The sequence below is a fragment of the Sapajus apella genome, unplaced genomic scaffold (genome assembly GCF_009761245.1).
Source record: "Sapajus apella isolate SASKATOON/1434 unplaced genomic scaffold, GSC_monkey_1.0 scaffold28, whole genome shotgun sequence".
In the NCBI taxonomy this organism is placed as follows: Eukaryota; Metazoa; Chordata; class Mammalia; order Primates; family Cebidae; genus Sapajus; species Sapajus apella.
In genome coordinates, this window is record NW_022436968.1 from 12213014 (window position 1) to 12237693 (window position 24680).

The 24680-nt window shown below is 36.6% G+C and overlaps 1 protein-coding gene across 1 annotated transcript in view; it reads left to right on the forward strand.

Moving 5' to 3' along the window:
* The window catches only part of FRZB (frizzled related protein), a 34881-nt gene extending 13807 nt beyond the window's left edge, over positions 1-21074 (forward strand). Inside the window, exons 4-7 of the mRNA XM_032292747.1 lie at positions 11569-11634; positions 15590-15794; positions 16186-16249; positions 19801-21074. Coding sequence (XP_032148638.1) covers positions 11569-11634; positions 15590-15794; positions 16186-16249; positions 19801-19917 — 452 coding nt within the window. The 3' untranslated portion in view covers positions 19918-21074. The remainder of the gene's footprint in view (positions 1-11568; positions 11635-15589; positions 15795-16185; positions 16250-19800) is intronic.
* Positions 21075-24680: the final 3606 nt, after the last annotated feature.

Here is a 24680-nt window from a genome sequence, read left to right on the forward strand (position 1 = left end):
TGATAGCTGCAATGAGCACCATATATTCCATTTCACTTTCGTCTAGTATTTTGCACTAACTTTGGTCAGTATATCCTGCCTCATAAGGTGTCTTATCTGTGGAAATGAAACATTTATTAAGTTGTAAATAAGTTTGAAATATCAATTTTTATTACATTGGGACAATTTTCTCTATTGACTTCCACTGGATCTTATCAGGGTGACATGTATTTGATCTGAGGGAATGTCTACTAAAGGTGTCCCCAACAAATATTTATCTTATTAAAAACATAAGTAAATTAAAATTATTTTAGAATGATTTTGTTATGTAATTGCAAATGTCTTTCAATGTCATAAAATCAGTTGGAAATCATTGGTGTCTAGCAATGTTGCTATTTTAAGGATCACTCCTTCTATTATGTTTTCTCAACCCGAACTGAAAAGCTCATTTGTATAAAACTGTAATTGTTGAGTCAGAATTTCTGGCCAAGGACATGTATATGTTACCAGTTTGTTATAAAGTTATGGTTAGAGCAATATGGCACTTCAATGTGTGAAAGAGAGCAAACACGTCAACGACACTATCAACCATATACAAAAAACAGTTCGACATGTAAAACTACCTAGAACAAATGTCGTGTTCTGAGAGTCAGTGTTTACTGTTTCTCTTTTAAAAATGTTTTCCATTAAGTTACTGCTATCAGGTACGTTTAGCCAAAAAAATACCAAAAAAACAAATGTTTTCCAATTCTCTGGTATAATGAGAGTGATGAAAACAAATAGGCAAAACCAAAGCTCATTCTATTTGTGAAAAAACACTAACATATTCACGTGTTCTGAAGAGAAAATATAATTTGTTCACACTCAAAAAATTATCCCTTAGAGAACTGTAACAGCTGAGGTTGATCATGATAAAACAGGAAATGAGGAAGGCACGAAAACACTGTAACCCACAGAAGAACCTCTTTCCAAAGTGTCAAGCTGTTTCTGTCTGGAATATGGAAAAGAAATTCTTTCACTCTAGTTAATTTATTCTTTGCCTCAAAAGCTTAACAATTTTTTCTTTCTTTTTTTTTTTTTGAGATAATGACTCTGAACAGCATCCAATTGTATGTTTTGCTGTTGCAAATCCACTATTGTAATAAGGAATAGATGCTCTTTATTTCCATAACATGGAATATGGAGAAAAACAATTTTGTTCTATTGTTTAAGTGACCTAGTCACTTGATCTATCAGATCAGCACACAGAAAATTAAGGCAGATATTCAAGTGGTCCAAGGTTTTTTTTTTAATTAAAATCATTCCAAAAAAATTCTCCCCATTTTCTGCTTTGTGATGGTGACCAATTTATGAACTTTTATGCTTGAAAAACGCAGATGTCTCCAGAGCAGAGATAGAGTTGGTAAATTCTGACACTAAATATATAAGTGTGACCAAATTATTTCTTGGGGCCCATTTCCTAATTTAAAATCAGATTGTATTGATCTCTGAGTTCCCTTCTGATTTATCTTTAAATTAGGGAAACATTAGCGTAGGTCAGATGTTCTTCCAGAGATTTCACTAACTTCTTCTTGGCCCTATTCTAAAGGTGCTCCAGAGAAGCTCCTCTGGGTAGCTGCCTGGTTGCTGCTGAGCAACTGGAGATTCCTGGTGTCTGCGGCTGCCAGGCCTGCCAGGCCACTCCCTCTTTTGCTGACATAATTTATGCTTAGCTTGAGTAGTATAGACCCATTCATTCCCTCTCTTTCCTTCTCTTAAAATTCTTTCCTCCCTTTTGGCTTACTACCAATTTTGAGAATGAATTCAGTTTTTTTCTTGGGCACAAATGTTTACTGACTATAGAGGCAGCTTCTACACCTTATTGGAAAATAATAGAATAGATAAATAATATTTTTGTAATTACACAGTAGCTTAAAACTATAGGATTCTTTCCATTACTTTGCAACAATTGATAGTTTTGACCAGTTCTCTTTCCTAAGCATTCCTCTTCTTGAGCAGTTACCCAAATTGTCCTAGTTCTTCTCCGCCTGTCCCTCAGCTGTAGACAGTCACTGAGGCTCTGTGCTTAGCCTCTGTTTCTCTCTCCTCATAGGGATTCATCCTATTGGAGTCCATCAAACTACATAGGCTGAATTATCAATTTTATGACTCTAGTTCTGATCACTCTCTGAGACAGAGTACCATGTTTCCCTCCAGTAACACTTCTACCTGGGTACTCTTTGGGTACTTCAAAAATAATGTATTTAATTACTGAAGTAATTATTTTTAAGATAGTCTTGCTCTGTTGCCCAGGCTATAGTGCAGCGGCACAATCTCAGCTCACTGCAACCTCTGCTTCCTGGGTTCAAGCAATTCTCCTGTCTCAGCCTCTCAAGTAGCTGGGATTACAGGCACCCACCACCACGCCTGGCTAATTTTTGTAATTTTAGTAGAGAAGGGTTTTTGCCATGTTGGCCAGGCTGGTCTTGAACTCCTGACCTCAAGTGATGCACCTGCCTCAGCCTCCCAAAGTGCTCAGATTACAGGCATGGGCCACTACACCCAGCCTTGAAGCAATCTTTTAATTAAAACTTTCTCTTTTGAAACTTTCTCGTTTAAGTATGTGGCACCATTGTTTTTCTAGGTCCCTAATACCGAAACTTTATTTGGTTTTAGTCCATCTATCCCACCATTCATTAGAAATGTAATGAATCGTCAAGCTAAAAAGCTTCTGCACATCAAAGGGAACAATCAACAAAGTGAAGAGACAATCCGTAGAATGAGGGAAAATATTTGCAAACTATCTGGCAAGAGCTTAATAACCAGAATATATAAGCAACTCAGACAACTCAGTAGCAAAAACAAAACAAGAAACAACAAATAATCTAACTAAAAATGGGCAAAATATATGAATAGACATTTCTCAAAAGACATACAAATGCCCAACAGGTAAATGAAAATATTTTTAACATCACTAATTAGATAAATGCAAATCAAAACCACAATGAGATCTCTCATCCCAGTTTGAATGGCTTTTATCAAAAAGATAGAATAATGGATGCTAGTGAGGATGTGGAAAAAAGGGGAACTCTAGTACACTGTTGGTGGGAATGTAAATTAGTACAGCCAATATGGAAACCAATAGGAAGTTCTTCAAAAAACTAAAAATAGAACTACCATATGATCCAGCAGTTTCACTACTGGGTGTATATTCAAAAGAAAGGGAATTAATACATTGAAGAATATCTGGACTCCAATGTTTAGTGCAGCACAATTGCCAAAATGTGGAATCACCTGAAGTGCTTATTAGTGGATGAATGAAAAAAGAAAGTGTGGTATATATACACAATGACATATTGTTCCACTGTAAAAAGAGTGAAATTCTGTCATTTGAAGCAACATGGAACTGGAGGTTATTATGTTAAATGAAATAAGCCAAGCACAGAAAGACAAATATCACACGTTCTCATTCATATGTGGGAGCTAAAAAAAAAAATGAATCTAATTGAGTTAAAGAGGCTGGGAAGGGTAACAGGGAGGAGGAAATGAAGAGAGGATGATTAATGAGTACAAATATACAGTTAGTTAGAAGGAAGACCTAGTGTTTGATAGATCAGTAAGGCAACTAAAGTTAACAATAATTTATTGTTAGAGGCTAATTCACATGTTTATAGCATAAAGAGGAATGTTTAAGGCAATAGATATTACTGTAACTTGATCTTTACACATTATGTGAAAGGTGAAAATATCAATGTGCCTGAAAATATGTACATCTATTATGTATTAATAAAAAATGTAACGGACACTGGTATCAGGCACACTATGTGCCAAGGACATGGAATGAAAGAGCAAATAGGTGACTGGCACTCCCTTTTTTTCACCTCTTTTCAATGTACTTGACATTGAGTGGACACATGATCTTCTAAAGGCTGTGAAGCCCCCTTTTTTGTTTGTTAATTGATTTCTTTAGAGTCTGTCACAAAACAGCACTTCAGAAGTCATGAGGGAAAACAGGCATAATTGTATTGACTCTTTCTATATTTTGGATATTCTGAGTAACTCTTGAATCTAGAAAACTTGTGAAAGGCAGTTTATTTGAAATTTTCCAAAGATATAAAGGAATAAACTGCATTTCCTTTTCTTACTAATATAGTGTTAGTTCTCTCAGTCTTAAGCAATTCCTTTTACTAAGTGCAAATTACTGTGAATTGAGTCCTTTATTACAATATTTGAGGTTTGTTTTCACAGCTAAGTTGAGAAAATGTTACTTTTACTTTTTAAAGCCTTATTATATCACCTAGGTTCGCCAGTCAACTTCATCACATTTTCCATATACTGGTCTAATCCAAAATAAAATTTAGTATGATATTCTTTGCCCTATATATAGGTTTAGGAAATAAATATTGTTTTAAATACATAATGAATGACTGCTAAGTAAAGAAAACACTTCATTTTATGACAAAAATGAAAGAAATATCTTATTTTTATGTTAATATAACTTTCTTAAGCTATAATTTATTTGTAGTAAAATACTACAAATCTTAAGTGTATGCTGCATTTAAATTTTGACAAATGTATATACTTATGTAACCACCATCCAGGTCAAGATAAAGAACAATTCTCTAAATTATCAGGTGTCCAGTCACCCATCTTGCCCTCAGAACAAGGCAAGCACAGTTCTGATTTTTATTGCCATAGATTGGTGTTGATATTCAGCTTCACGTAAAGGGAAGCATACACTCAGGACTGGCTGCTTTGGCATACCATGGTGTTTTTGAGACTTTGAGTTCTGTGCATCATTTTATTTTTTAGTGTGTAAAAATACACCCTCTTATGAACATAATATCAATTTGACTTCTAAATTCAAACCTCTTATTAATATGGTTCCTAGTTTAATATAGTTAATTTCTGAATCTGCAGAAGTTGTTGTTGTTTTCTTCTTTCATCATTGATGCCAGAACTCTAGGGTTCTGGTGTTTCTGTTTGTTCGTTAATGCCCTAGGAACAATAAGACCCTGTCAATTTTTTCATTAAGTGCCCGTTTGATGACTTGCAATTTTGGGAAGAGGGAATGTGTTCCACGGGATGGAATCTAGCGATGTTTTACCATCGCCTTGTTTCTAGAATAGTGGAATTGACCTCCTGAATGGCCAAGTGGTATATTGCCCAGCTTATGTTTAAGGGCTATCTGAACAAGCTCCGCAATGGCAACCATTCCTGTTGCTGTTGATGGCTGTGATGGTAAGGCAGATGATCCACCTACTGCGTTGATCTTTTCACTTTACTAATATGCTAGTCTATTCTACCTCAGCCACTCACTTCCATGAGCAGTTCTGGGCCTTGCCATCTAGCAGTGGTGCTAGCGTTGTAATGTTAATTCTAACAATCCCACTATTTGCTTACCACTTCTTTTCATTTGAGATGACTTGTTGCAGTACTTTCATCACTGCTTCCTTTTTTTTTTAACCATGTTGAGAATACCTATTCATCAGCTACCACCTCCTATCTGCTGAGGCTCTGGCCTCCTTGTCTGCATGAGATATCATGGTCTATTGCAATTCTCATTCCCTTGAAAATACTCTCAATTTCTTTGCTTTCTCTTCTTCTGCCATATTCATCTGGCAAATTCCAACTCCAGTTATTTGAGAAAATTACTCAACTGAGGTGACTAGTTTCACTTTAAATTCAAGACAGAAATATCAGATAGAAAATCAAGATTGCCCATCATTCCTACTCACTACAGTTTGCCTTTCTACTTGATGAAATAACCACTTTATACTTTCTTAACTTACATGCCCCCATCCTGCTTTTCGTAGTCCCTCATTCCCCATAGCTGGTGACTTCACTTCATGCTTCAATTGGAAAGTAAAAGCCATTGGAAAGAACTCCCTCATTACTCCACCAACCCATTTATAAACTTGTCAGTATCAGCACCCTTCTCTCCTTTTTTTTCTTGTGTAGTGGATGAAGTCTTCTGCCTTTCAAAGTCCTATTCTCTCTTTTGCTCAGGGTTCAGTCATCACCTTGCAAGTTGAATTTACTGGACCCTTTTCTCTCGGAACTCATTTTAGCTCTGAGGGTCATTTGACACAGGACTACCCTGCTTTTATTTTGGAATACAGTTTTTAAACTCCACACTCTCCTGTATTTCTTTCCACAACACTGGCTGCTTCTTCTCAGTCTCCTTTATGGACTTCATATTCGTTATCTTATATATAAAGATGTAGTTCCTGCCTAGAGGACTATGATTCACCTTTCAGGTTTCAAGCTTTAAATATCATTTTCTCACAGTATATTGGAGGCCATACTAGTTTAGGTCATTAAGTGATATGTTCTTATTATACATATACATTGTGTTTTAATTTCCTAACATTTATTACATATGACAAATTATTTTGTGTGTAATTTTTTTTTTGTTCAATGTCTTTGTCTTCTTCTGGATTGTCTATAGAGCCCATTATGTGTCCTACATGTTTATTACAGAGCCTGGAATGTAGCAGATGCCCAATATTTGCAGAATGAATGAATTTATATATAAGTGACTGAAAGGGCTCAACAAATGTTAGTTCTGTTTCCCTTTCCCATCTCATGTTTACAGAAGCATAGATATACCAGAGTTGTGGAGTCAGAGGACACTACTATCATTTCTATAGAAGAAAGACAAATTCATGGTGTGATGAATGTTACCAGATGTTAAAAATTATGGAACTCCTCACAAACCCCTCTTACAGGCAGTTGGAAATATCGATCTAGATCTCAGTAAAGAAGTCATGGTGAAGGACATGGATCTTCAAATTATAACATTTTATTTTTTATATTTTTAAAAATGTGTTATGTTTTGCTCCTGTGTGTTTTAAAATGGAGGAAAAGAGGATGAGTGTGTTTCAGGGGTCAAATGCCAGGGTATGAGACATACAGTGCATCTGGTAAAAATTAAAATGATTTAAATTCTGATCTGATTATAAAGGGTCAGTCTTGAAAAACTTATAAAGGAAATTGTAACACAAATATGATTATATGTTCTTCTCTCCTTCTCCCTGCTTTTTGACAATAAATCCTGAGCACAGATCTAAGGATATTTTTTTCCTAGAAAAAATAGAAAAATATCCACTCAAACATAGTCTTCCAAAGTCATGCTACATGAAAGGTTATGGGAGTTTGAGGATCTGATGAAGTTAATTATAGTCTTACAGCTCTGGATAAGACCCAAAAGCATTCAATTTCAAACAAAGGTCAGGGATAGTTAGAAAGTTTTATCACACTTAAGCTTGAACTCAAACAAGGTTGCATTAAATAGGGACAGTCCAGTGAGTATCATATTTCATAACTGGATCATGTACTTAGATTTCTTTAGATCTTCTGAAATCATATCAAAATGAGTAGTATCCTTATGTTTTTTAAAAATAAGTGAGCATATTTGTATGAGCAAATCTTTGAATAAAGAAGGTTAAGATTCTTGTCTTCTTTGAACTATTTTTATTTTTATAAGAAGCCACTGTGAGACAGCAAGGCTGTTCACTGCAAGGGCACGATGTGTATCATGGGGCATTTCCCCTGAGTTACAGACCAAGCTCTGCAAAGTACTGGGCATGTTAACTTTGCAAATTCAGGTTTCTACTACAGTGATAAACTCACGTTTGTACTAGGATAATAAACAGTCTCCAGGTTCATTAGCAGATATGTAGGAGATCATTAATATTAACAGAGTAGCTAGAAGCAGCAAGCAAGAGGAGTGGAGGGAATATGAGAAAGAACTGAGCTGAAAACAGTTTCCTGTCCTTTCCATGGCTGCTCGCAAGATGCAGCACTGCACTGTGTCCCGCATTTGAAGGTGCTGTATTAATTCCAGGCTTTGAGGTAGATGAATTGTTAATGTTAAAACTGCCCATATTTGAAGATCTCGTCATTTCTTAGCCTACTCTGTCAAAACCAACTCCTTTAACTTTTAAAATATTTTTTTTCCTCAGATAAAGCACCAAGACAGACTAATTCATTTGTAAGCTTTTCTCCTCAACAGTGGAATAAAGAAAAATCAATATCTGATGGTTTTTGTGTAAAGCTCAGTAAATAATAGATTTCATTTTTCTACTCTAAAAGCCAAAACTTAAAAAGATTGTGCCTTTAGGAAGTTGGGAGAGGAAGACTATTAGCAATTAAACTAGAAATGATTGATAGTAATGCTACAGGCCCCCCCCAAAAAGCCTGAGTATCAAGAAATCAACTATTGGTAATAAAAATAAACTGTTACATCTGATTTAGGGTAGCAGGCTTAAAAACAGGTGACAACTGGGCTGGGCGCGGTGGCTCACGCCTGTAATCCCAGCACTTTGGGAGTCCGAGGCAGGTGGATCACGAGGTCAAGAGATCGAGACCATCCTGGTCAACAAGGTGAAACCCCGTCTCTACTAAAAATACAAAAATTAGCTGGGCATGGTGGCACGTGCCTGTAGTCCCAGCTACTCGGGAGGCTGAGGCAGGAGAATTGCTTGAACCCAGGAGGCGGAGGTTGCGGTGAGCCGAGCTCGTGCCATTGCACTCCAGTCTGGGCAACAACAGCGAAACTCCGTCTCAAAAAAAAAAAAAACAAAAACGGGTGACAACTAATGCATGCAATGAATTTCTCTGTGATTCTTCACAATTTCGCAGTTTTTGGGCTTTTGAGGATGTATGTGTCGATGTGTGTAAATATAGTTTACATGTGGAGTAATGTTTCAGATCTATTGATCTAAGATACACTTTTCATGAATAACCTAAGATATGAATGTTTGGGTTGAATAAGCATAAATAAGTGAGACAAGGTTCTTTCATATTTGAGCTTTGTGGGTATAAAACTCAAATTCTCATTACTCTGTTATTTTATCAAGCTACTTGAACTAGACAGATAATTTGCTTATGGCAAGAGTTAGGGATTGAGACATTGTCCCATATAATTACTATGGCATTGTCACCTTGGAGACCAGAAGAAATACGAATTATATTGCAGATGAGCAAAATTTAGTTCCAAGAATATTTGCTTAGCTCATTACCTATTAGGTAATAGTCTAGCTATGTATATGTAGGTGTATGCATAGCTTTGTAAATACCTACTTGAAATATTACTAAATCACTTTATAATATAATTTTTAAAAATCCCTGCCTAGAAAATTTTATGGAATCCATTTGTTTATGCTCCAAGAAGATATGTAAGTAAAAACATCCAATTAGACTCAATTCAGTGACAGTTGCTATAGTTTTTGCCTAAATTTTTTATTTGTAAGCAAATTTCTGAAGAATTACAAATGTGTAGATAATTTATTTACATGCATTATTTTTGGGAGATATCTATTTTTTTTTTCTTTTTTTTTTTTTTGAGACGGAGTTTCGCTCTTGTTACCCAGGCTGGAGTTCAATGGCGCGATCTCGGCTCACCGCAACCTCCGCCTCCTGGGTTCAGACAATTCTCCTGCCTCAGCCTCCTGAGGAGCTGGGATTACAGGCACGCGCCACCATGCCCAGCTAATTTTTTGTATTTTTAGTAGAGACGGGGTTTCACCATGTTGACCAGGATGGTCTCGATCTCTTGACCTCGTGATCCACCCGCCTCGGCCTCCCAAAGTGCTGGGATTACAGGCGTGAGCCACCGCGCCCGGCGAGATATCTATTTTTAAGTAGAAAAATCACAATTCTATATATATATGGATGAAGATAATTTATAAATCTAATACCATAGTAACAGAAATATTCTCATCTCAAGAATATCTCTTTAAAAATACATATAACTTTTTAATACAAAGTAAAATACTGTAAAAAAGCCAAAAACTAGGTAACTTTTCATTCTCTTTTAAATGAGAATACAATCAGTATGCTAATAAAGTTATTTTTGGAGTCGTTTTTTTTCAAAATAGCAATGAGCACTAATATTACTCATTGTTTATTGGGCTGAGATCTTCACAGAAATTGTGTGATAAAAATGATGAGCAGAACAAGGGAAGGAGCTGTGCGTATCATTGAGGAATTCTCATTTCTGTCATGGGTGAGAGCAACAGTTGCTGCTGCTACCATCCCCAGTAGAGATACTTATTTCTCTGGCAGGAGGGGCGATACTCATTTTGGGACTGCTACTTTAAAGTGTGTTATTGACAAGTTCAACTGGAAGTAAAATTTGTTTTCATTAGAAAATACAAGTGGTCAAGAAAAGCTTCTGCCTTTTACTTTCCATGTTAACATAAAACAAATTTTTTTTTTGAGACAGGGTCTCACTGTGTCACCCAGGCTGAAGTGCAATGGCGTGATCTTGGCTCACTGCAGCCTTGACCTCCAGGGCTCAAGTGATCCTCCCAAATCAGCCTCCCAAATAGCTGAAACTATAGGCACACGCCACCACAGCAGCTGATTTTTTTTTTTTTCTTTTTTTTGTAAAGATGGGTTTTTGCCACATTGCCCAGACTGGTCTTGAACTCCTGGGCTCAATTTTTTTTCCTCACCTATCGCCTCACTCTGTTGGCCTCCCAAATTAGGTGCTGGGATTCAGGCATGAGCCCTTGTGTCCAGCCAAAAAACACCTTTGAAGCAAAAATTTTTTTGTTGATGTTCTTTCTCTGATTTATGTGTTCTTATTTCCTTTTTCTGTGTCAAAAGAGAAGCACATACTATTTGATTTTTAATGAAGCTTTCTCAGGGGCATTATTTAAAGAAATCTTTACATATAATTAAATATTTTTAAGATAATTGTGTATTTTTTCTACTTTTATATTGACATTAATTCCTGACAATTTACCATGCTTATGATGTATATTTCTTAGCTATGTAATCTCAGCTGTCTAGCTCTTCTATAAAACGTATCTACTCTCCAAGATGTCAAGTGAATCTATCCTTAGAGAAAACACTTTGAGATAATTAGAATTGTTATTATTATGATGGCAAAAACCACAATTACTTCTGCACTAACCTAATATATACATAAAATGTGCATTTTGGTCACTACTCACCAAATACTTTTAAAACATGAAATTTCTCTCTTCAAAATATGTAGATAATAATTTACTCCAACAAGCACAATAATACCATTAAGTTGAATGGTGGCTATTATACCCTACAGAAGGGGCTCACTGCCTCCCTTAAGAACCTCACCAAGTTCACTGGGTTGTAATAACACTTGCTTATCTCCTTAAGTTGCTTTGAGATCTCGGAACTAATATTAGGAGGAGTGCTGTGACGTCTATTAAAAGTCTATGAACATGAGGTGATAGTCCACAGGGTAAACCAGCGACCTGAGCATAGGCAGAAAATTGCCTCCCAGTTGGCATTCATGATGTAAATATTTCCATAATCATGAAGCACACCTCTTTCAGGATTAAGGGGTCATGCTCTTCTCATGCATGGGGGTGAACAGCATTTCCTCAAGATTTGGGTGGTTTGTTGAGAATAGAAACGATGCACATACTGACATTGAATAAGAGGCCATGTGGATAGAATACACATGAATGTAATTCCAGGAGAAAAAGATCAGACAGACAGAATTGACAAGAGCCTTCTCACCACCAAACTGAGATCTAGTCTCAGCAAAAAATGTGAGTAAACAAAAGAAAGCTAATATTGGAAATATGCTTATAACTAAACTGTGTTTTTCAGAACGCTGTAAATGTAAGCCTATTAGAGCTACACAGAAGACCTATTTCAGGAACAATTACAACTATGGTAAGGAAAACTTCATGGTTGATTTATAAACTACTGTGTTAAGGTGTGTGGATGCACCCATGAATATGTGCACATGTAAATAAGTAGAGCCATTTAAGAATAAGGCTTAAAAACCAAAAGACAACTTTTAGGAGCGTAATCCCTCTGCCCCAACCAATTAACATGTCTCCCATGGGCAAAATGCTTAACACATGGTTGATGTTCAAGCATACCAAGCAGACACGGTTGATGTTGAAGCACACCAGGCAGTATTGTCCTCCTAGAGCCATGCACGTAAGTACACAGAGGTAAGTGTAAGTATCGAGTTACATGGGACTCTTCCCTACCTGGAGGCTGAAGGAGGATTAGAGCTCAAGTTGGGTTGCACAGGCCATCAGTTGTGCTTAACTGGGTGAACAGAAGAGCACTTTGATGCATAAGGAACTGTTAAAAAGCTCAAACTTGGTTTTGTCAGTCAGCCTATCCCATGAAAAACACAGATAGATTTGGAAAGCAACACTTGTAGAAGTTGTTGATATTCAGCTAAAGAAATGTGTTGTATCTAGCTTGACTTAAAATCTGACATTCTAATAAACTAAATATTAATTGAAGAGCCACCAATCCAAATGTAGCTGACAACTGAAGGATTAAAAAGCCTGCCATTTTTGCCCTGTATGCTAAGTGATTTCTATGCATTATCTTTAATTTTCTCAGCTGCCCTATGAGATATATTACCATCCTGATTTTATCAATGATTATTGAATCTAAGCTGTCCCTTCTTTGATTGTTCACAATGTGCTTTTGGATGCTGGTATATATTTTAGAGTCATAAATTTATTTATACAGTCGTTATATTTAGAAATGGCAATTAACAGAGTTTTCCAGTTGAAACATAAGGAACTAACTGATATTTACTGTATTCCATAGGCATTTTTATTTTTTCTAATATCTATGGTATTAGTAAAAGGTATGTTACTGTCTCTGCATACAACTATTGATGTTGAGTCAATGAGTAAACATAGCGATTAAACAGACTTTTAAAGTGAACCTTATTAAAATAAGAGTTTTATTATTGCTTTTATGTGCACTATTTAAAAGTATATATGATATATAGAGCAGTTTTATTTCTTCTATACTTTTGGGAGTTGGAAGGAGAGAAAAGAATAAGACTGTAAGAGTTATCTTCAATATCTTTCAAAATGCAGTGTATTAAAAAATATAAAGTCAAAAATTTTTGGTTTAGTTAAATCTCTTTAAAACAGATCCACCTTGTTTCCCAAGTTTTTCTTCAATGGAATTTTATGTTTTGCTTGCCACTCATCTTAAGAGGAATGTAGCTTTTCTTAGCAGTGATGGATGCTTAGAGGTTTGTAAGGTTATGTTTATCTACGAAGTCAAATGCCTGGCGGCTTTATCTAGGAACCCATTTCTTTACAGATTGATGTGAAGAATCCTAGGGAAAAAAGAGGCCTTAATTTCTAGGAGATTAGCTTCTTAAGACTGAAAAATGCTATATAAACTTTTAAATACTGTAATGCTAAGAATAAAAACATATAAATTTTATATCAGGGAAATGTAACGATTTATTTCACTTATCCTATGTTCAACTTTTATTTTATCTGAGCTTCTTTAGTGCTGCAATAGTTGTTGCTGTTATTTTTGTTAAAAGTTGAAAGACAAGTCATGGAAAGTGAAGGTCTTAGAGAAGATAGCTGAATGAATATCATAAAATAAAATGGGATATGTATCATAATTAGTGAAAAGGAGCAGATAATTTCTTTTTTGTAGCCAAGTAATAGCTAAGTTGATCATAGTTTCAAGATTGTCATTTATCTGGGATTTACTTACAATTTCTTTGGGAAAGGGAGGCACTCCAATGATTAAATAGAAGAAAGCATTCTGAAAAGGAAATCTATTTTACTTGCAAAATATTTGTATTTTTCATCTTCTATATCTGCATGTGTCTACCGAGACAACAAAGTCAAGGTGGGAGCAATTAGAAATTCAGACAAAACTTCTACTTCATTCGGATTAATTCTGTGAGAAACTCCTTAAGTGTTAACAAAATTACTTGAGTGAAAAAGTAGGTCTTGTAGAAAGATATTTATTTTGGAGTGGGTGCATGTGCTAAAAAATTCAAATGAAAATAGTAGACACTGGGTAAATAAATCATTAGTTTGAGAACATTTGCACAGTTCACTAATCTCTAATAGTTGACGGATGCTATGAAGCACGTACACTTAAGCCAGGTCACACAAAAATGCCTGTTAGTTGGGGTTGAGAATTTCTCATCTGATTCTCCCAAATGGCATTTCAAAAAGGACAATCTTATCTTTTGTTAAATACAGAATAGGGAGAACATGAATAGACAGGGACTCCACTTGCCAGTTGAACCACGTGAGGACAGTTGGGTACACCTTTTGTTTGCTACAAGTTCTCATACTTGAGGCAACTAATTCTCTGAAGGCTAAAATGTGAAGTTTTTAGAATTCATTAGTAACTTAATTTCTGTCATGTGTGTTGTACTGATAGAATATTAAGTTTGTGTGATGAAATTGGAGCATTAATGGGGTGAATGGTTGATTAGCTGGTTTTATATTTTTCACAGATTACTTTCTTCTAATCCTTTATAGTCCAAAACCTCTAAAATATGTGGGAAGGTACTCAGATTAAAGTGGTTTGCAATTACATGTCTAAAAAGTTTTTGAAACATTGATTCATTTGGGTAAACTGTGTTTTCCTCTATATAATGTCCATGGATATTGAACTGGAGCAATGAGGGTACTGCGAGAAATGCCATTGGCTTTTTACTAATTGACTTTTTACTTCTTTCTTGATGTTTTAAAACTGCTCTTTTAAAAGCTCATTTACTAGAAGCAGGAATCTAAACAATTTGGCTCTTTTAAAGGGGAGACATACAGAAAAGAAGCAGAACTATAGTTTCTAGATTCTGAGTCAAATACTTTAACTTTGCAACCAAAGGCCATTTGTTGTTACATTGAGAAGTAAAGCGACTCTTGTGACATAAATTGGGTGCCAATATATCCATCGAGACAGGTAGAATGATGCAATTGACCTTTGATAATGTATTCTGTAGCACATGAGGGGAAGGAGTGTTGGAGTGTCTGACTTCAAGGCAGATGGAGGAAATAAGGTCTAGTGGTGACAATTTTTATTCAAGAAGAAAATGTAGTCCACCAAGAGGAGAATATAAAAGATAATCTGCACTGAACACAAAGGAAGAAAGGACCTGATATCCGAACAAAGAAGAAAATGTAGCCCACATAAAGGAGAATATAAAAGACAATCTGTACTGAACACAGAGAAAGAAAGGGGCTAATAACCAAACAGGAACCCAAGATAAGGCAGGTGAAAAGACTGCAGAACCAGTGTGGAAACGCTATTGAGCAGGATAATTTTATAACACGAAAGAGGCCCACCACTTGAGAAAACCTATTAATAGACCTGATTTAAAAAATGATTAAAAAAAACAATAAAAATAAAAATAGACCTGATAAAGGAATGCCGAGAAGGAAAGAAAGCATATTTAAGTACTAGGTCTTTTCATAACATGAAATTAACACAGTTTAAATTCCTGTTGGCAGCAATTGGAACTGCGCATGCATATATACACATCCAAAATGGAATTTTAGAGCAAAATCGTATCCGATTATTGACTCAATCTTTGATTCTCTAAATGGATTTCTCAAAAGCACATGCATACACACGCATATATACACACGAATATATGCATAGCCAAATTGTAAAGGGAGCAGGGTGGAGCATTAGGAGGTCATGTGTTGTTGTATGTCACACACTGCAGTCTAAGGCGAGGATATCTGGCTGACTTTTCTGTTCCATTCGTTGAATATCAAGTGGATAAGAATTAACTGAAGAGAAGCATACTTTGGCTTTTTTGAATGGGGTACCTATTATGTGTCATGTTATTATCAGCTTTTCTTGTCTTTTATCCCAGTCATTCGGGCTAAAGTTAAAGAGATAAAGACGAAGTGCCATGATGTGACTGCAGTAGTGGAGGTGAAGGAGATTCTAAAGTCTTCTCTGGTGAACATTCCACGGGACACTGTCAACCTCCACACCAGCTCTGGCTGCCTCTGTCCTCCGCTTAATGTTAATGAGGAATACGTCATCATGGGCTATGAAGATGAGGAACGTTCCAGGTAATTCACTCATTAAGGATACAGAATAACTGCTTTGCTTATCCTACTCTTATTGCACTTCTGTCTAGAGATCTTACCCTCACATTCTTACCTTGGAATCTGTCCACCTTCTTGGGGATTACAGGTAAGTTTTAGTTGGGATCCTTGATTTCATATATGGAATGGGTGTATGTGTGTAGTTTATGGTTTGCATTTTTCCGGGGAGAGGGACCATAACCTCATTTGTTTCTTAAAGGGGCCTGTGACTCACAAATAGTTAATAATTATGGTTCTAAATCTTGGCTGTCCTATTCAAGAATAAACATATAAGTCTTTCTTGGCACTGATTACTTACACTTTTCAGTAACAGGTTTTAGTTTTTCAAAAATGGTTGCTTCTTTTAAAAACACAGATTACTCTTGGTGGAAGGCTCTATAGCTGAGAAATGGAAGGATCGTCTTGGTAAAAAAGTTAAGGTAAGCCTGTACTTTATGTTTGAAGTAATACGCAGAAAATAAAAGTAGAAAACCAGCCATCTGTCATTAAAATGAAAGAGCTTCCTTCAACTATATGAGAAATACTAAAATTTAGTATGCATGTATTTATATATTCCAAGAGCTGAATTTATCTTTGATGTCTATTTTATTTAAGGAATGAATTTCCTGTATGTGTATCAAAGATCTAACTATAGTTGCCCTAATTTCTCTTCACAAGGAGTCTAGCTGTAGTCCAGTCCTGGCAGGGTGGTTCCACATTGTCAGGCTTCTTCTAGCTTATTGCTGTACCTTTTTTTTCTGAGAAGGAGTTTCACTCTTGTTGCCCAGGCTGGAGTGCAACCTCCGCCTCCCGGGTTCAAGTGATTCTCCTGCCTCAGCCTCCTGAGTAGCTGGGATTACAGGCATGTGCCACTACACCTGGCTTAGTTTGTATTTTTAGTAGAGACCAGGTTTCTCCATGTTGGTCAGGCTGAGCTCAAACTCCTGACCTTAGGTGATCTGCCTGCCTTAGCCTCCCAAAGTGCTGGGATTATAGGCATGAGCCACCGCGACCAGCTCTTCTGCCATTTTTAAAGGCATTGCTTCCATACTTATGCTCACCTGGAGGTCACAATATGGCTGCTCTACCTCTACTATCACGTCTACATTTCAGGCAGAAAAAGAGGAGGTAAAAGGGATTTCCAAGAGTCTCATCAAGCAACTTTTACTTAGCTGCAAAACAGCCTAGGAAATGTAGTCTATTTAAATCTAGGGATATTGCTTCCCTGAACAAATTGCAGTTTGTGAGAAGGGGAGAATAAATTATGGGTAAGAAAACAAACAGTGATGCCCAATGAATAAACACTAATTCCTATGTACAAAGGTAGCTACATTCATCTATATGTAAGAGAACTGAACAAATTAGGTCCTCAGAGCAGTAATTTAGCCTTATTTTTAAGTCAATAGCTCTCAGATTGTGGAATTGATACATGTTTAAAAATCACATAGTACATGACTGTATTATAGAAAGTTTTGTTTCTTCTTACTGCACTAGGCAAATCTGTTTCAAAGAATGGGGTGGGGGAATGTACAGGGGGACAAAAAAATCTCAAAGGATGTATGGGTGGGTGGGGGGAATGGGAACTGTACCAAACATAATACATCCTTTTCCATCTGCAAGTTTGAAGGCTTGGGAAACATTTACATGGTAAGTTAAACACCCCTGGGCGGTTTATCTTATACATCTGGCACTTGACACAGCAGACACATTTGGGTTTAAATGACCTACAAAAATGTAGAGGGCATTATTTTGTAAGGAGACACTATCCTCCAGTAAGTTCTGCCCCCTTTCAGTAGATATGTCAAAAGTGAGATGCATTTCAAGTTTAGACTTGTGGGCATTCTCTCTGCATCTCTTTTCAATTAGTTTGTTGTTTAGTAAAGAAAAAAGTGGCTCTTGTTCAGTATGTTGGAATCTCTTACTGTCTTTTTAATTTGGTTTTCTGCTTGCTAATGCAGAACAGGAATTTGTCCTAAATTCCTGTACCAGTTGGAAGAGCTTTCAATATCCCTACTGCAAAGCACGTAACAAGGCTTACTGCTCCTCTTTTGGTACCAAAATAATATCATTGTGTTGTTGACAGGACATGTGGCTTGTTTGTCCTGTTTTCCGTTGCTTTCTCAGTATTTCCCATTCCTTTATGCAGGGGACTTGCAGAGTTATTGTGAGGTCATTTATATTCTCAGTCTGGATTTAAATACTCTAAAGGGAAAGAAAACAATAATTTGAACAATTTTAAATTCATTTGCAGATATTGAGGGCTAAAGAGTTTGAGTAGCTCCTTTGGCCAGAATTATTGAGATCCCTGTTTTAGTTTTCTTTGAAGATGTGTAAAAAAAGTTTTATGGAGGATGTTGGTTTTTAATCAGATTTTCTCTTAACTGAGTTTTGTTCTCAGTGGATCAATAAGAATTGTATAAGAAACCTTATTATTGGCCGGGCGCGGTGGCTCAAGCCTGTATTCCCAGCACTGTGGGAGGCCGAGGCGGGTGAATCACGAGGTCAAGAGATCGAGACCATCCTGGCCAACATGGTGAAACCCCGTCTCTACTAAAAATACAAAAAATTAGCTGGGCATGGTGGCGCGTGCCTGTAATCCCAGCGACTCAGGAGGCTGGGGCAGGAGAATTGCCTGAACCCGGGAGGCGGAGGTTGCGGTGAGCCGAGATCGTGCCATTGCACTCCAGCCTGGGCAACAAGAGCAAAACTCAGTCTCAAAAAATTAAAAAAAAATGATTATATTATTTTATTATTATTTTTTTTTCATGGAAATTGTTGTTTACCTAAGTCTCATAGCAAACTATTCAAGATGTTTGGACCTCCTTGGGAAGTTGAGAATCAGACTGTTTATAAAATAGGAAAACAAGATTGTGGAGTAAAGCATACTAAAATGAAGAATGACTTTCAGTAATAGAAAAACAATGACTAATTTACTATATGCTAAGCATTTTGTATATATTTTTATCAATCTTCAGATGAATCTACTTCTTATAAGTAGATTCTATTATCAGTTCCAACATATAAATGATGAAAATGAAGTCTAGTAAATTCAAGAAACTTCACACGGTAAGTGGGGGAGTTAGAATTTGAACTTGGGCCACCTTACCCAAGATCTGATGATCCTTGCTATTTAAAATGTGGTCCCTGGACCAGCAACACAGGAATGACGTGGGAGCTTGTTAGTAATGAAAATCTTGGGCCCTGTCTCAGACCTACTGAATGAAAATTGGCAATTTTAACAAATTCCCCACGTGATATCCATGTTTGAAGTTTGGGAAGTACAGCTGTAGTTCATATTCCCTACCTATCCTCATGTAATATAACTTCCATTTAACTTAAATTATGTGTAAATATTGACATTATCAATATGAACTATTACTAAACTTGATTGTGGCTAACAAAAACATTGCTAACGCCTGCTTTGTAAAACTTAGAATGAAGGCAGGACCTTGTCTGCTTTTTTGGTTGTACTTGGTAGATATTACTTAGAAAATATTTTTGAGATCCCCCATCCCTCAAAAAAATTTTTACTTTTTTTCCGTGCTCAAATCACATATATTTTAAAAGGCTTATGTGTCTTAAGAAAGGATGTTGAAAGATAGCCTTTCCTTCAAATTCTGTTTGTAAATCTTCCATTTGTTGAGTATCTGTGAAGCACTAGCTTCCTGTGTGTTACCTCAGGAAATACCCAGAGGTATAGGGAGATACTTCCATCATCATTTACAGACATGGAAATTTTAAGTACAAGGTTTGATAAGAAAGCATTACTAAATATAATATAGATGGGCAACTTTGTGCTTGTTAAAATCAGAGAAAAATGTTCATATTGCAACAGTTTTCTTGTTACCCTGGGAAATGGATTTGTACTTTTGGAAAAGTAGTAAAATGCTTTAGAGATCTGACCTTGTGGTCTGACATAGTTGTTAGAATCATGGAAATGATGACTCTAGTGATATGTGCTTGTGACTATTTTCTATTTTAAATTTCACAGCGTTGGGATATGAAGCTTCGTCATCTTGAACTCAGTAAAAGTGATTCCAGCAATAGTGATTCCACTCAGAGTCAGAAGTCTGGCAGGAACTCGAACCCCCAGCAAGCACGCAACTAAATCCCGAAATAGAAAAAGTAACATCGGTGGATTTCCTATTAAGACTTACCTGCATTGCTGGACTAGCAAAGGAAAATTGCACTATTGCACATCATATTCTATTGTTTACTACAAAAATCATGTGATAACTGATCATTACTTCTGTTTCTCTTTTGTTTTCTGCTTTTCTCTTCCCCCAACCCCTGTAATGGTTTGGGGGCAGACTCTTAAATATATTGGGAGTTTTCTGTTTCACTAATCATAAGAAAAACTGTTCTTTTGCAATTAAACATGTTGATACCAGAGCTTCTTTGCTGAAGTCCCCAGATGATAATTTACTTTCTGCATCCCAATTGGGAATGCAATATTGGATGCAAAGAGAGGTTTCTGGAATACACAGAAAGCTAGATATGCTGTAAAACATACTCTGCCGATCTAGTAAGAGCCTTATTTTTGTATGCCTTTTGGGCATTCTCCTCATGCTTAGAAAGTTCCAAATGTTAATAAAGGTAAAACGGCAGTTTGAAATCAAATGCCACATAGGCAAAGCAATCAAGCACCAGGGAGCGTTTATGAGGAAACACACAAGATGAATTATTTTCGAGATTGGCAGGAAGCAAAATAAATAGTATTAGGAGCTAAAGAAAGAGCATTTTGCCTGATTGAGAAGCACAACTGAAACCAGTAGCCACTGGGGTGTTAATGGTAGCATTCTTCTTTTGGCAATACATTTGATTTGTTCATAAATATATTAATCAGCATTAGGGAAATGAATTGTAACTAGACATCTGCTGTTATCACCATAGTTTTGTTTAATTTGCTTCCTTTTAAATAAACCCATTTGTGAAAGTCTTTTTCTTTTCCTCTTCTTTTAAAATAAATCTGAATTTCTGTATTGACCAGGAAAAGATTATGTGTGCACGTGCAGCAGGGGGTTAGTTTTTAAAAGTACATAGCTCTCTAAAATGACGTAGATTACAGAATAATGAAATGTGCAAGGTTTTTTTTTTTTTTCTGGTGTGTGTGTATCTGTATTTGTGTACATGTATATCCGTGCACTCACAGGCAAGGTGGATTAAAACACAGGCCTGCAAACTGGCCTGCACTTTACCATTTGGATTTTTACTGTTTAATGCTCAGTAAAAAATGTCTAATAAAACGAATTATGGTTGTCAGGAGAGAGGTATTTTGACTTTTGAACCAAATACATGTTTCTCATTACCCAAGCTGCAGTGAGATCCCAGGGGCTGTGGTGAACAAATGATGCTTTTATAGATGGTCCCTAGCTCACAATGATTCAATTTATAATGGTTCAATTTAACAATTTTTTGACTTAAAATGGGTTTATCAGGATGTAACCCAATTCATTTCAACTTATGATATTTTCAATTTAGAATGGGTTTATCCAGCTGTAGCCCCATGGTAAATGAAGGAGCATCTGTACTTCCTTCCTCCAGCAGAGTTCCTTAGAGCCTGTGCCAATTACTTGAAAGTTTCATTCTCTGCCATTTACATGTGTGCTATTAGTAAAACCAAATTTCTAAGCTGTTGTGTGCTGAAAATAAAACACTTATGAGACAAAAATGGTGCTGTGTTTCCTTCTACAAGGATAATCATGCAAGGATGAAATTCATTCCTGAACAAAAGTTCCCTAAAATGGTAAATAATCATCTATCCAAATGGTCTTTCTTAAAAGTGTGAGCTGGGTATGGTGGGTGCACCTATAATCCCCACAACTTGAGACGCTAAGGAAAGAAGATGGGTAGAGCCCATGAGATTGAAGCTGCAGTGAGCTATGATTGTGTCCACTGCACTCCAGCCTAGGCGATAGAGCATGACCCTCTCTCTGTAACAACAAAAGTGTGAAAGTTGATTCTACAGACTGAAGTCATGCATGTCATACCCAACCAAAATGCAGTCAGGGAGCCAAGGGGAGGGGCACCCAGGTCCCTGTTCAAGGAACTGTTTTTTCAGTTCAGAAAAAACACAAAGACCTAACTCTAAGTTAGAGTAGTAGTTGCTGTCACTCATTAATCAGAACTTGCTAGATCCTACAAGATGCTCCTGGCTCCAGTAAACTTCCTTTTGAAACAATTTAGATCACCTTCCTCTCTTCCCCAGTAAAGACTGAGCCTTTCTCTTTGTTCTTTGAACACACCTAGAGGCTGCACTGGTTTGTGTGCCCAGAATTACAATTCTAATTCTTGCATTCTCAAATAATCCCTTTACTTGGTGATTTCTCTTCCTAAATTTAAAGGTGACAGAGTAAGGGAACATTCCTGCCTTCTGATTGACTCTCCAAGGCCAACAATTTCCCCAGCCCCAGAAGAAAACATTCCTACCTTTGCCTATAGGACTGTATAGTCTTTTGGGCTCCAAAGACCACCTCCCAGGGGCTTGCCATCCACCCATTGTTGCTATATTCCCAGATGGCAAGGACATCTCTTTTGAGGTGCTGCTGTCATAGCCTTAAAACATGAGTTCGGTGTCACTGGGGAGTAATGAAGTGCCACCGTGGAGGGACTGTCCCTCAGAATCTCTCTTCCTGGTATGGAAACCTCACTTTGAGCCTGAGGACAGCGGGGTGGAAAGTAGTGCTGGTGCCTCAGCCTGTTTTCCTCAGGCCTTCTCCCGTTAACTCTGAAAAGAAGAAGTATTGAGTACAGGAGAGGCTTAAAAGAACTGTTATCTCAAATCCACAAATGTCAACTCTCTCAAAGCGCTGTAAGCAATTTTAAGTGAGGAACTCTTTTGATGTATAATAAAAACTACAGATGTTTCCAGCCTCTGCAGTTTTTTGGGGGGAGGGGGGTGGTAGATGGGGTATGATCAGTTTCTGTGTTGGAATTTGACACACTTTATGCTTAATATAAACAAAAGATGGCTAGATTCTTAGATTCAGCAGTTGTTTTTTTAACCCCCTTCCATTTGGTACCATTTTACAACCTACTGTTTTACCGCTACCATCTAGAGTGGCAATGTTTGGTTTTGCTCATCTGTATGAGGCTTCTGTCAGTCTTTCAAATATTTCTAATGGTATAAAGTTATTGAATAAAGTACATTTGGTTTTTCAGCTTGATAACTACAATACCTTCATTAGTAAACTATGTGCAGACCTCTTTTGGGAGGATGGCATGATTTATCATGATGGTCACGTCTCTAATCAGACTGCAAAACCATTTCTACTCTAGTTGCCTTAGTACAAAGACATCGGTCATGCCTCTCTATAGGGTTTTCTTGCAGATACGAACTTTTAAAGCCACTAAAAATTTAACATACATGCATTCTTGTCAGTAACCTTGAGATGGATAAAATTCATATTTCTTTAGAAAATTTTATTCACCTTCAGGATTTTAATTTTCTTAGCCAAATAAAAGTCAGATGCATGCTGAATAAAGTAGCAAGTATTTAAATAACAGCAAACGTGGACTCTCTTTCCATGGGTATGTATTTTACTGTGTCACATACAATGTAATCTGATTCAGTGCCATATGTTACACCCAGCATTCAGAGATGGAGTGAGGCAAACTCTGTCTTTCCACATCTGTTATACATTAAGAAGGCAAATACAAAATTTATAATCACTGTGAGCAAAGGGCACTACCTATTACCTTCTGCAAGAAGTTATTTGCTAATACATTTCAACAAGTAAAATGACTTTAAAAGGTATTTCAAGATTGATATTTAGCACTATGAGTTTTAACATTTTAATACACAAGAATTCAAGAAGATGGTAAAAATAAAGCAGAGACTTTTAATATGGTGTTACTGAAATCCAGCCCGTAAAATTTAAAAATATGGTTCCCAGATGTATTAATGTTAACAAAAACAGTATAGTTGTATCTTTCATGATTATCTGTTTGGGGTAGTAACATCTTACAGTGGCTAGAACTCTATACGAAACACACATATGTTACTTCATTTATTCCTTAAAGTTGGTGAAGTAGATGTTTTATTTTCATTTAACAGATTTTTTTTTTTTAATGAGGATTTAGAACTTCAGAGTTCTGTCAGTAGCAGAGCTGGGCCTTAGATCCTCTTAATCTTATTTCCCAAATTATATGTTTTCCACCATTGCAATTTCTGATAAAAAGGTAATGCATCCTAGCATTGTAAAAAAAGAAAACGCACAGTGTCATGCATACGGTGGCGCTAATATTTCTTAAACTGCGGTCTATCAACTATATCAGAAAGCTTATATAATATAATCCCAACTCTAACCCAAGATACTGTCACTTCACCCCTTCAGATGTCCCCCCTTACAAAATCAGAATTTCAGTAGAATTATTTCCATACAAGATGGGTAGGTGATGAAGTAATTTTTGGGGCATCAATTGTTTAAAAATATGTAACTCTCAGTTAAAAAGGCATTTTTCAGGCCGGTCATGGTGGATCATGTCTGTAATCACAGCACTTTAGGAGGCCGAGGCTGGGTGGATCACGAGGTCAGGAGTTCAAAGCCAGCCTGGCCAAGATGGTGAAACCCCATCTCTACTAAAAATTAAAAAAAAATTAGCTGGTCATGGTGGTGGGCAGCTGTAATCCCAGCTACCTGGGAGGCTGAGGCAGAGAATTGCTTGAACCCAGGAGGCGGAGATTGCAGTGAGCAGAGATTGCTCCACTGTACTCCAGTCTGGGTGACAGAGCAAGACTCTGTCTCAAAAAATAAAATTTAAAAAAAAGGCATTTTTTAAAGTTTCTGTTTTCTTTTGAATTTGGAGAAAAGTATACAGTTACTTGTATTCAACAACACCTGAAAGAAAGTTGAAATTAAAAGTTGATAA